At 46.4% G+C, this 13,059-nt stretch overlaps 2 protein-coding genes across 6 annotated transcripts in view; one reads left to right on the top strand and one right to left on the bottom strand.

The window, feature by feature from the left end:
- SYN3 (synapsin III) overlaps window positions 1–13,059 on the top strand; it is a 453,379-nt gene that overhangs the window by 151,940 nt on the left and 288,380 nt on the right. The window lies entirely within an intron of this gene.
- The window catches only part of TIMP3 (TIMP metallopeptidase inhibitor 3), a 56,754-nt gene continuing 43,987 nt past the window's right edge, over window positions 293–13,059 (bottom strand). Inside the window, exons 3-5 of the mRNA XM_082739476.1 lie at window positions 6,121–6,232; window positions 5,306–5,427; window positions 293–4,235 (exon numbers count right to left, since the gene is read on the bottom strand). Coding sequence (XP_082595602.1) covers window positions 4,038–4,235; window positions 5,306–5,427; window positions 6,121–6,232 — 432 coding nt within the window. The 3' untranslated portion in view covers window positions 293–4,037. The remainder of the gene's footprint in view (window positions 4,236–5,305; window positions 5,428–6,120; window positions 6,233–13,059) is intronic.

Here is a 13,059-nt window from a genome sequence, read left to right on the forward strand (position 1 = left end):
TAGATGGAGATCCAGATTCTGTAGAGCTATGAAGAACCTTGACTGTGGAATCAGGGAGCAAGCTCAGGCCAGGATTAGCAGTCAGAGGGAAATCTACAATGCCACTCTTGAAATTGTTCCAGCCTTGGGAAAGGACTAGAGCATGGTGGGCCCAGGCTGTTGAAGTAAATGAATGGAGGGGAACATACATGGACCTGCAGCCAGGACAAGCAGGACCAGCTTCCAAGGCCCTCTACTGTCTATATTACTCCCAGTGGTGGTCAGGATATAAGGAGGCAAGAGACTGCAGGTGTGTGATAGAAATAAAACCATTTTACTGTTTAGAATAAAGGACACACTATAAAAAGTGAACATTATGCAACATTACAGACAATATACATTCACGGAATATAAAATTCATAAATAACATGGAGGAAAACTGTAAACAGTGCTACAAAATTTAGCAACAAATACATTCCTTCCAGACAGGGTTTTCTCTGGTTGGTTTCTCTCCATCACTTCTGGGTCTCAGGACAGCAGACTGGCTAAAGGGAAAGGTGTGGGCCTGGGAGAATCTATGAAGCCCTCCCCTCAAAGCAGGAACTGGTCTTTAAGTTCTTCCTCTCCTCACACCTCCCAAGAGCCAATTTGGAGGCTGTTGATTTCCATCTCCCCTATACTTCCACATTTTGTTTTGCATCTGTCATCAGATTTTTAAAGTGTTTTCCTTGTGTGAAACTTTTGTAGTGATATTTTTACTTTCGGTAGCCAGGAGCCAAACACTCAGGTGCCATCTTGGGGTAATCCATGTTGGCGACCATCGAACACAAAATGAAAGGCCAGGGCAGGGGAGGGTACTGTCTCCCAGGGGGCCACAGTGTCTCTGAGACAGAGTTGTTCCAATTGTTTCTTAAATTGTTCAAGAACCATCGTATGAAAATTGGTGCTCATGGGCTATACCTAAACTGCCATGATGTAGGTCTGGAGCTGGGTGACAGGTCTGGAGCTGGACAAGTCTCCAGTATTATCTACCCAGGCACATGGAGCACAGGTCTGAGAGGAGAGAGGCTGGGTGTAGCTGGGTGTAGTACTTTCTAGATAGGTGGATAGGGAGGCAGAAGAGATGGCCAGATGAGGCCAAGAGGTTTGGAATTACAGCTCCCATAGCTCTGGATTTTTAGGAGAAATCATGGCTTCCCAATTGAGTGGTCAAAGATCAAGGGGAAGAAGAATAGGACTGACTAGCTGACTGCCCAGTGCCAGTTGATACAGAGCAAGGACATTTTCTTTTGAAAATAGCAAGTACTTCTTGCTACTCCAGAAAGCACTGGGATGCCGATAAAGGGAGGGGGACAGATGAATCTCAAGTGTTAGTTCCTTCTCATTTCTCCAGTTTGCCAGTCAAGCTGCCTGCACAGTAGAAGTATTTCACCCTCATTTCCACTGTAGAATTTGATTCAGGAAAATGGCGGCATGTGGGTTCCATTTTTTTTCTCTTAAACACAATGTACACATATCAAAGCCTACACATGACACAAGATTTAGCAAAATAAAACGTTCACGATATGATTGAAATACGGAAGTGTCTCAACTACATAAATGACTTTAAATTATACAGTAAGTGAACAGGTGAAATAAACAAAGCTATAGCTTATAGAAAGCTCAAAAACCGCCCTCTGCCAACATCGCTTTGCAAAGGACCTTTCTTTGCCCAGGACCTGCTGTCTCTTTGCCAGGGCCTGACAGATGGAACTGTGGTTCCACAACATTTCTGCAGGGAAACTTCAGATGACTCATGTTCAGGCCTCACCCCAGGTCCCGCCTTGTGTGAGTGGAGGTGGCCCCACCAGGGACCAAGAATCACTGATGCTTTATAGAGGGGATGCTGTTGTCCATTTGTGGGAGGGCACTTGTGTGAGTTGGACCAGGGGTTCCACCTTAGAAGACTTTGAAGTTGAAATCAAGAAATTCTCAGAACACCAAGGCTGGGGCTTACTTCTTAAGAACCTCTGGCCTGCTGACCTCAGCTCCTTTTGCTTATACGGCTGCATTGAGAAGGCAAAGCCTCCCATTTTCCACCTGCCAGATGGCATGACCATAGGTGAAAGATACAAGATAATAAAATGAATCCTACGGAAGCCAGATGCCTGTACTGCCTTCCCACTGAGGGGTTCTGCCAAATACCTTGCCTGGGCATTTGTGCATGTGTGTGTGTGTGTGTTTGTGCGTGCAAGACATTACACTGTGTTGTCTGCTTCTTTTTTTCTTTTTTCTCCTGTTTCAATTGGCAGCTCTGTTTCCTAAAGTGGAATGAACTGAAGACACAAATACTAGGAGGATAAATACCCATAATCTGAAAAAAGAGACAGAGCAATCATGTTAAATGTTACCAACCTACCACCCCCAACTCTGTAAAGTATACTTTATCACCTACACTTGGCATCTCACTTTCAATACTTAAACTTAAAATAATTTTATTTAATCAGAGAACTTATATTATAGTTTTATTTAAAAAAAAAAAACACAACAAAATCCCTACAGCTGATTGCAGAGTCAGGCTTCTCCAGTGACCACTGATTTTAATCCCATGAGGTAAGGACCTCAGGAGATGGTGTTTGCCCACCAGTGAGCTGTGGGAAGAAGAGCAGGCTGTCTCGTAACCCAGGAAAGTGGCCATCTAGCTGAGGCAGGACACTTCGCAGCTTTCACTCTTGTGCCTGGGGCCTCTGACCCACACTAACTCTCATCTCCCACCTGAGCCAAGCCAGTAAGGCAGTTAAATGAAGGCCCAAAACATGAAGCAGGAGAACAGGAGAGGGACAGAGGTCAGCTGACCCCAGTTAGAGGGATGTCAAGGATGTTCAGAATTTCAAATTTTAATTAAAATGAAAAAAAAAAAGTCAACTTGGAATGTCATGATTTTCTTCAAACAAGCAACGACAACAAAATAGAAGAGATTATACTACTGGCATATTTAACAGCATTGAACAGAATTCTGTGTCCTGTAAAAAATTAGCTTATGTCCCCGTGTGGGTATATGCAAATGTGTATACAAACACATCCCCCTAGGTGATCTAAACCCTACTTTGGAAATAGTATTCTCTACCCAAATCTACTTGGCTATATCTGTGGATAGTGTACGGTGTGTGTATTCCTCCAATTTACATAAAGGCAAGCTCCTGGCCAAATCTACCAAAGAGTTTTCCAGGAGGAAGTCTTGTGGGAGATAGAGAGAGGAAAGACATTCATCTCAGTCTTTCACCTGAGCTTTTGTACAAGGCAGGCAAATTGCCTCCTGACCTCAGGCAGATGTTTAAGTCTTCAACAACTAAGAAAGTTCTGTTATTCTGGCCTGGCTGCTTGCTCCAGACTCAGAAACATCTGGTCAACCCCAGCAGCACTGGCCTGGGGGAACTGTGTGTGCTGCATCCTCTCAGACCCTCTCCTGCCGTCGCTGCCTTCCCTCCCTCACTCTTACATGCAGACACAGACAGACACAGTCTGGCTGGGACATGCAGTAGCATCTCCTTGGTGTATAAGATCTTCTGCGTACCTTGAGTCTATCTGCTTGCTGCCCTGGACTGATCCTGAAACGGTTGACCTCTCAGAAACTTCCTTGTCTGTGTCTTTTATGTACTGGGGTGGAGGAGAAGGTCCAAGGGAGAAGGGTCTGGGAGTTGGTGAGGTGGGAAAGAAGAGAGAGGGGTAGGTGTTACAATGCCCAAATGGGGTAGTTTTTCGATTTTTGTTTTCCTAAAAAAATAGATTATATTATCATGAAGAAGAGGAGTGTACATTCCTCATTCTTTCTGGCATGGCACCAAAAGTTCCCACGTGGAAATGGGTGATGTCAAGGCCAAAAAGAAGGGGTAGTGTGGGGCCAGGAGGATGGTTCCAAATAAACTCCATATGACAGCATAGACTTTTCCTTAAGTGTTCGAAGTGCTAAATTTGCAAGAAAACAGGCACTAATGTCATTGTCATCATCTGGGAAGAGTTAGTGTCCAAGGGAAGCTCAGCGGGAAGGGAGGGAGGTGAGGTGGGGCAGGGTCTGGTGCTCAGGGGTCTGTGGCATTGATGATGCTTTTGTCCGGGGGCGCCCATCCTCGGTACCAGCTGCAGTAGCCACCCTTCTGCCGGATGCAGGCATAGTGTTTGGACTGGTAGCCAGGGTAGCCGAAATTGGAGAGCATGTCGGTCCAGAGGCACTCGTTCTTGGAGGTCACAAAGCAAGGCAGGTAGTAGCAGGATTTGATCTGCAATTAGAGAATATCCAAAGGTTGGTGGGCTCTCTCATGGGGGACCCAGTCCTGATGCTTCCTCAAGTCTAGATGCATACCACTGTAGGTAGAGCCCGGCCACATCAGTCCCTTAGTGAAAATAATAGAAGTAACAATCACTAACACTTTCTAAGTACCACTGCGTACCAGATATTCTGCTTAGTGCTACTATGTTATTCTCTTTAGTTCTTAACACAGATTCAGTTCCCTTGACAGATAAGAAAATAGAGGCTCAGAGAGGTTAAGTAACTTGCTCCAGGTTACAGAGCCCGAAAGTGGTGGAATTAGACATTTGAGAGAGCTTCCTCTATAGGCAAGGATGAACGATCTCAGCTGTTGTGGCAATTAAGGAATTAAAAAGATTAAAACTTTGGGCATCCAGCTGCCCTGGGAGAGAAACCAGACTCAGTGAGCTGTGTGACCTGGGGCTAGTTACTTGAGCTCTCTGAGCCTCTATTTTCTCATCTGCAAAATGAGCATAGTAGTAATTAAAACGACACAGAGTTGTGAAAATTAGTGAGAGAACAGTACTGGCAGCTCCTCCCACAGCAGGAAGGCTGTGTGCCATGGCCTTGTGATTGAGTCAAGGAATTAGGCCTGATTGAGGAGTGATGTCCTGCGGTATTTGGTATCAGCAGTCCTATGCCAGCTCGCCCACCTGTGGCAGGGGCCACCAGTGAGGCAACTTCCCTAGTGAGTCCACTTGAGACTGCTCAACAGGACCTGTCAGCGTGAAGGTCTTGCACCTGGCACAACCTTGAACCACAGGAGGGGCCAGGGATGCTAAAGAGTCCTTGTGACCCAGCAGCTGCCAAGTGGGCTGCATGGTGGCAGCGATGACAGCAGAAAGGCATTCTTCCTCCGCTTTCTTCATTGCTCAGCCTGGGGGCAACATTCCTTACCACCGCGGTTCAGACTTGCCCTTCTGCCCTGACCCAACATTCATGCCCTTCTCAGCACAAGGGCCCAGTGCCCAGTACCGCAGGAACTGATGTTTCTGGGGCTGTGAGCCAGCACTGCCCCTGCCTGCCCTCTCCAGGGCTTACCTTGCAGTTACAGCCCAGGTGATACCGGTAGTTGAGCCCCTTGCGCTGGGAAAGGGTGAGCTGGTCCCACCTCTCCACAAAGTTGCACAGTCCTGTGTACATCTTACCGTCATAGACCCGGCCTAGAGGAGGGAAGAGGACAAGAGGAGAGTTGTTTTTTCCAGAGCTCAGCCACGAAAGAATTCTCACCCCCTGAGTACCCACCTTAGACCAGGTACTGTGCTAAGTACTTTCTAATCCTAAGATTTTGTTTCACCCTGCCCAACACCAAACTGTGTCCTTATTTTCGAGGTGGCGAAAACAAAGCTCAGAGAGGTTAAGTGATTTGCAAAAGTCTTAAACCCGTAAAGTGCTGGAGCTAGGACTAAGGTCAGCTTGCCCCTTCCCTCATCAGTGGTTGCTTGGTTTTGACCTTTTTTTCCCTTTACCACATTGACTGCCTAAAGGTGGGCAACTTTCAAAGATAGACCCAATAAATAGATTGATTGTGAGGTATAGAGGAATGGGTACTAGCAATCCTTTTTTATTTATATAATATAGTAAAGCTAAGAAACTGCAAAATTAGGCAAAATTACATTTCTTCAGTGGGGCCGGTGGTGGAGCTAAGACTAAAACCTAGTCTCCATGCAGAGCCTCGAGTTCCCACCACAAGCCAAGTGAGATGCACTCTACACAATACTCCTTACAATTCACTGGGTGGGTGGCCAAGGTCCTAAGGATATGTGGGCGTCAACTGCTACTTCTCTATCCTTCTGAAGCAAAGGACTGGTGGACCTTGGCCAAACCCTGGCCTAGATCCTAGAGTTGGCCATTACCTGTCAGCAGGTACTGGTACTTGTTGACTTCTAGCTTCAAGCCACAGAGACTTTCCGAAGCTTCTGTGTGGATATACTGCACGTGGGGCATCTTGGTGAAGCCTCGGTACATCTGTGGGAGAAGGAATGTCATGAGAGAGGACCAGGGCTCCGAAAGCTTGCTGGTGTTTGTTCTGTGGGGATCTGATCCAGTCACAGTCACTGACCTAACCACCCCAGGACCTTCACTCCAGGTAAAGCCACCTATTCACCTTTTGTCTGAGCCACCGTTTGTGCCTTTCCAGAAAAACCTTCCCATCCAGCCAGTCACATCGCTCATTCCAATGTCTTCACAACACTGCACCAGATATATACTCCTGTCATATCCCAACACCTTTTCAGAAATCCAAAGAATTTGCTTGAAAGGGGTCCTGCCTCCCTCACCAACCTCAGCCCCCAAGTTCCAAGGAGGCAGCTGACCAGCATTCTAATGACAACTCTGGGACATTTCTCAGTATGTAAAAGCATTCCACTTACATTCCCCTCACTATATCCTCCCAAGAACCCAAGGATGTAGGTATTATTGTACCCATCTTACAGACAAGACTCATAAATTCTGTTTGGTTGATGGACGTTAGAGCGCAGGCCAGGATTCTCCATGCTTTTATTTTTCTGAGCATCTGTTGAAAGCACTGGGTTCCTTTACCCCAGATAAGGCATATAAACACATACACAAAAATTCTAGATTTTTAACTAAACACTTTATAATTACTAAGTTGCACTGTATGAAAATGCTGATTCTTGGCCATTTTTATCTATAACTTAATCTAACATAGTGGTTCTCAACTGGAGGCAATTTTACCCCCACCCCCGGAGACATTTGGCCATATCCAGAGACATTTTTGATCATTACAGGTGGGAGGGAGTGGTGGTTGCTACTTACATCTATGGGAAGAGGCTAGAGATGCTCTTAAATACTCTCTGATGCACGGGACAGCCCCCAAAGCAAGGAATTATCTGGCCCCAAATACCAGCAGTACCAAAGTTGAGAAATCCTCTTCTAATATTCACCCACCTCATTCCCATGATAGCCCCGTGAGACAGGAACAATTTATGCCCATTTAATAGATGAGGAGCCTGAGCCCCAGACAGGTAAAGTGGCTTATCTAAGGCCATATTGTTGGCAAATGGGAGAGGTAGGATTCCAGGCAGGAGAATCTTCTCCAGAGTCCAACCTGTGCTGTCTCTCACTGTGGCTTCACAAGTTCATGCCCACGGGCCTCTGGTACAGCCAAATGCTACTTATGGCTATTATGCCTCCTTTATCTGCATGTCATCAGAACCACTGGTGTGACCATAACGAGGCTGACCCCACTTGGTAGATTCCAGGTGAAAACCATGAGTCTCACATGGGTTCAGATCTGTTGAGAAAACTCTATTAACTGTGTGAGCTGGCAAGGGTAGGAGGGGGCTCCAAGTTGTGGCCCAATCCCATTATCCCCCTGGTTCTCAGAGCACATGGGCCCAGGATGGCTGGTGGTCTCCAAGGGTTTACAACAGGGCAATGTCTTTCCCTTAGTTCCTGGCATGCGTTATTAATTTACTTACAGTAATTAATAAAAAGCCAGACATCACCTCATTGTTGTCCCATCTAAGTGCCTCCCATTTGCACTAAGATCTGGGTTTTCTCCTTATTTTGTTTTAAGAGGGCACTGGCTGGTGGGGGTAGATAATCCACAAGGACCTCCACCATTATAAAGGGTCTGTTGGACCCACAGAGTTCAGGAGTCTCTGTCTTTTTAAGGGAAATGCTGTTCTAATTGTGTGCAACCATCAGTGCAGATGGTTTTAATTTACCTGGCCTCTCTTTTAACCCTTTTCTCCCGAGAGGCTCAACAGCTGAATGAGGAAACGCAGCCAAGCACTGTGAGAATTGCTGTCCACACTCGGTTTTCAATTATGCCATGGGGGAGCAGGGGCGGATCACATTGTACCCCCCACTTCCTCAGTGATGGATGGTTCCTCTCTGGCTTTAACAGGAACCATGCCTAAGAGCACTGCTCTGTGTGTGCCATCAAGTGTGGCCTTCAAAAAACATTCTCCACACTCCCTCCTGTGTCCAGCAGCTTCTCTGTGTGGCTGTTCCTTGAGTTCCTGGCAAATGTTTCAACTTGATCCTCACTCGGGGTCTTTCAGACCCAGACCATTAGAGCCTCAGTACAACCTTGTCAGTCTTTCCCTTTCATGTCCTCTCTGCTTCATGAATGAGGATCAAGGCCCTGTCTAGGGTCCAGTGACTTAAGCTGCCCAGTTGAATTCTCATTCCTTTTGAATTTGAAGGCATCTTGATTTCAGCATGGCTTGTAGCACTTGCATGCAGAATCAAGACGTTTGTGCATTGTGAACAATAAGGTCCGACAAGTACAGTGTTGCCTTTTTTAGGGTCACTTCTGAATTTAACCATATGGTAAAGGCAGATTGTACTCATTCTGTTATCTTTTCTTTATATTAATCCCATGTTGACCTAAATACCGACCCTATAAGTATCATTAGGTCTATATTCATAGAGACTGAGAATTGGTTTGACAAATTTAGGAGGGTCATGATAGGTTTGTAATGCCCTGACGTCAGAGAATCATAGACTTTCAGAATTGGAAAAGACATTAAAGGTGACCTAATCCAGTCAAAGCATTGGAGGATTAATGGTCAGCTCAGGTTCTGGAAACAACCAGCCAGTCTGAACCTTGTCTCTGCCACTTATCAGCCACTTAAGCTCCTTGGGCCTCAGTTTCTTCATCCATAAAATGGGGCAAAGTATTTACTTCATAAGATGTTTTTGAGAATTAAGTGACTTAGAGTAGCACATGGTGTGCAACATTCAGTAAAAGTTATCTTAAAACTAGTTCTACTGGAATTCATATCAGCAGAGGGAAAGGTTTAGTCCTCTTCTTTCTCCATATCTTTGCCCAACCTTATCTCTTAATGCAGGGATTTAAAGCTGACTTTGAACTTCAAACTAAGTGGGTTGTGTTCTCTCTCTCTCTGCCTCTCTCTCTCCCCAGCATATTGAAGTGAGACTGACAAATAAAAATGCGTATGTTTAGAGTGTAACAACATGATGTTTTGATATCTGTATATGTTGTGAAATGGTCACCACAATCAAGAGAATTCACACAACCATCTCTACCAGAGTTACCTTGTGTGTGTGGGATTCTCCTTAGCAAATTTCTTGTCTTCAGTATGGTGTTATTAATTATAGTCACTATGCCATGCATTAAGTCTCCAGACTTAACTCATTCTAGTTCTGTAGAACTGAGAATTTTTACCTTCTGACCAACATCTCCCTATTTCCACCACCTTCCAGCCTCTAGTGACCATCATTCTACTCTGCTTCTGTGAGAAGTTCAACTTTTTTTAAAGATTCCACATAAAAGTGAGCTTATGCTATATTTGTCTTTTTGTGTCTGGCTTATTTCACTTAGCATAATATCCTTCAGGTTCATCCATGTTGTCACAAATGACAGGATGTCCTTCTTTATTAAGGCTGAATAAAGTTCTGTCATGTGTAGACACACAGCACATTGGACTCTATAAGCCTCTGGACATCCCATCTTGGTAGTATGTACACAAAAGTTTGAAGAAGTTAGTTTCCCTGGGGTGAAAAACCAAATAATATAAGAAAGAAATTTCTGAATCTGGGGCCTTCGAATATTTCTTGTGGAGTGCCTGGGTTTCACTCTGCATTGACAGCAGGAAATGTCACCATCATAGCAAATATGTCCAGCGAGCCTGGATTTGAGCGCTGTGCTGGATGCTGCTTTACACCATGAACTCCTTTAAACCCGCAACTTTATTCTCATTTACAGACCGAGCAACTGAGTTTCAGAGACATTAGATACTTGACTGAGATACCAAGGGCAACCAAAGTCTTTCTTTTTCTATGAGAGAAAAGTCTTTCTCTTATTATAGAATGGGCTGTCTAGCAGGGGAAGCAGTGCATGTGAGAATGCAGGCCATCTCTGTTGAGGGCTAGCTGAGATACGCAGACCAGAAAGAGTTACAGGCATTGAGAAGGAGGAGAATGGCTCCCTGTGAGCTGGAGGGCAGAGAGGCTTCCAGCTGGAGCTTCAAAGGCGAGACCTTGCAATAGTGCTCATTTGATTAGACAAACCACTGAAGGAAGGAAGTCCCCAGGGGCCAAGCATTCCAATTGCCCAGCGAATCGGTCCTGCCCAGAGTCAGGACATGCAAAGCACATGACCAGTGCGCCTTCCCATGGATCTCCCCCCACCCCCTGCCCCGCTCCACCCAGCCCAGCCCAGGGCCAGCTGGGACATAATGTTCCCCACGTGTTGTCCCCTGCCACGTTAGCCTGGGAGCATGTCTCCACAGCATAAAATGCAGCTCCTGGCAGAGCCCACGGCTTTCTCATGGTCCTGACCGGAGATAAGGTCCCGATAGATTAGACGGACCAATTCTGGCAGCCGCTCCAACTATCTCCAAGTTTGATTTTGCAATAAGCTCCCTTAACATTTGTATACCCCCACACACACCTGTGGGTCTCTGCACACTCGAGATAGGCCTGTAATGTGTACCCGACATTCTGGAATTAGCATATGGGAGAGGGTCTGCCTGCCTTTCATCTGGGTGAGAAGTTCGAAGGGAGGAGGTGGGAATTCTGAGACAGAAGAGAGGTGAGACAGGGCGGCTCCGATTCTCACATTCTCCAAGCTCCTTTAGTTCTGCTCTAAGGGAGCCCTTGCTCACCCATCTGACTCTCTGGGGTAGACTCTCTAATCTACCAGAACAAAGCCACCCAGGGACCAGTGCCAAAACTCACGCAGGCTCCCCTCTCTGGCCTCTCCTTCTTCCCTCCTACAAAGAGTTTTCAGTGCACCCTTTGCAGGATGTTGCAAGTCAAGAGCTACACTGCTGGATGACAAACGGACAAATGCAAACTAACCTCTTTTTGTTCCCTGGGGAAACTACATACAGATGGGGTGGGGTGGGCCCCCAAGGGGGCAGGAATGATGAATCAGCCTGCAGCTCCACTGCTCTGTAATCTCTCTGTTGGCAAAGGCTCTATAGCTTCCCTGGCGTCTGCCACTTTCTAGTCCTATGAACTTGACTGTTACATGACCTTTCCAAGTCTGGGGCTGCCTCACCTGTAAAATAGAGGATAATGTAGATCTACTTCATAGGGTTGTTATGAGGACTGTTCCATGCAAAGGGTTAGCAGAATGCCTGATCACACAGTAAATGCTCAGTACATGTCACTTGAATAGAGTCTCATATTTGTTATAACAAATATAACAAATATTAACCTGCTATCCTGAAATTTTATCCTGGTAGCCTGAAGCACAGTGCTGAGCGAGAAGAGTGCTTCTGTGAGAGAAGAGAGCTCTCTCACAGCATAGAGAGAGAGAAGGAAGGGAGGGGAATGCTTAGACAAACTACTCCAATCCTTATACCCCGTACCTGATTAGCAAAGTCCTCCCTGAGAACAGCAGAATTCAGTAGCCTCTCAGGACAGAAGGGCAACAACCCTTCTATGAGTTATCTAATATTGGGCTGGTAGGAGGGGCAGAGTTAATAAATGGCATTACATAGTGTTTGATGATCAAAGCGAGATGGTGGGGAAATTTGGGGAGCCATGTAAAGAACACACAGGATTGGGAAGGAATCCCAGCACCTTAGCTTGGGAATGAGATCTGTCTTTAATTAAATGCATGACTGGGCAAGTCATTTCCCCTTTGAACCTGTGTCAGAAGTAGAACAAGGAATTTTACTTCCCAGTGCCCAGCACCCTGGTTGCATGAGTCTGGGTAAAGGACAGTGAATGGATAGTGTGATGCCACCAGCCTGGGAGTGTGTGTGTGTGTGTGTGTGCTCTGAAGCTGATGGGTGAAGAAATGTAACTTGGCCTCCAAACACCTCCCTACCAGAGGCTGGTCTGACACCAGTGAGGGGAGGAATGGGACATTCTGATCACCCTGGTCTCCATGCCCGGAAGGAAGAGGGAAGCTAGGCAAGTTTAGGAACCACTGTCTCCCAGCTGTTTCCTCAGATCTGCTGGCCAGAGTGTCTATAATGTGATGAGTTGTCCCAGAGTGGGAAGGGAGTGTTGCCTGAACCCCTGCTTTGTCTAACATGCTTCGGCATTTTTGCTTGCTGGCTGCGGGGGTAGGGGGCATACAGTGGGTGTTTCTTTGGTTGTTGTTGATCTTCTTGGTTCTCCCCTCCAACTCTTCTCTCCCCACGGCTGTCTGAAGACATAAGCTGGTCCCATGACCAGACTTGGGCAGCCAAGGGCACCTAGCCAGGGCTGACTCTGGACATTACATAACCAGAAGGCTGTGGGTGTTTCCAAAGTTGAATCCAAAGCAACAGGTTCCACAAATGTAGTACATCAAACCTCAGGCCTCAGGATGCAGGAATAATGAGGCCTGGAAGTCTTCCTCCAGGATGGTTGGGTACCACCCATGGGCTGTGGGCAGTAGCTGGGTGTCAAGCCTTGTCTCCTCTGGGGAGTTTTCAGGCCAGTAGGGTCTCAATATCATTTCTCCATTAGATGGATAAACATCCACCAAGTCCCTGTTGTGAGCCACGTCCTGCTCTAGTTTCTGGGGATGCAAATATGAGCAGTGAGTAAAAGGACCGGCAGTCCACTTGGACCTGAGCGTACCCCATATTGAACTTCTGAGTAGTCATGCCCATGTGTCTTGGGTCTTCTCTCCTGACCTGACTATACTTCCTGAACATAGGAACCCCATCTTCCTCGTGGCCTCCATGCTTCTGACACAGGGTACTAAACATAGTGGGGTGCTTACAAATGTGGGGTGATGGAGCAGCTGCTGAGCCATTCAGGGTGAGTGAGTACCAGAGTGAGTCCTCTGTGCTAAGACAAACACAAGTACCTCTTTCCAGCGCCCAGAGCAGCTTTTGCTTAGAAGTAACACC

This window comes from Mustela nivalis, assembly GCF_964662115.1.
Source record: "Mustela nivalis genome assembly, chromosome: 7".
NCBI lineage: Eukaryota > Metazoa > Chordata > Mammalia > Carnivora > Mustelidae > Mustela > Mustela nivalis.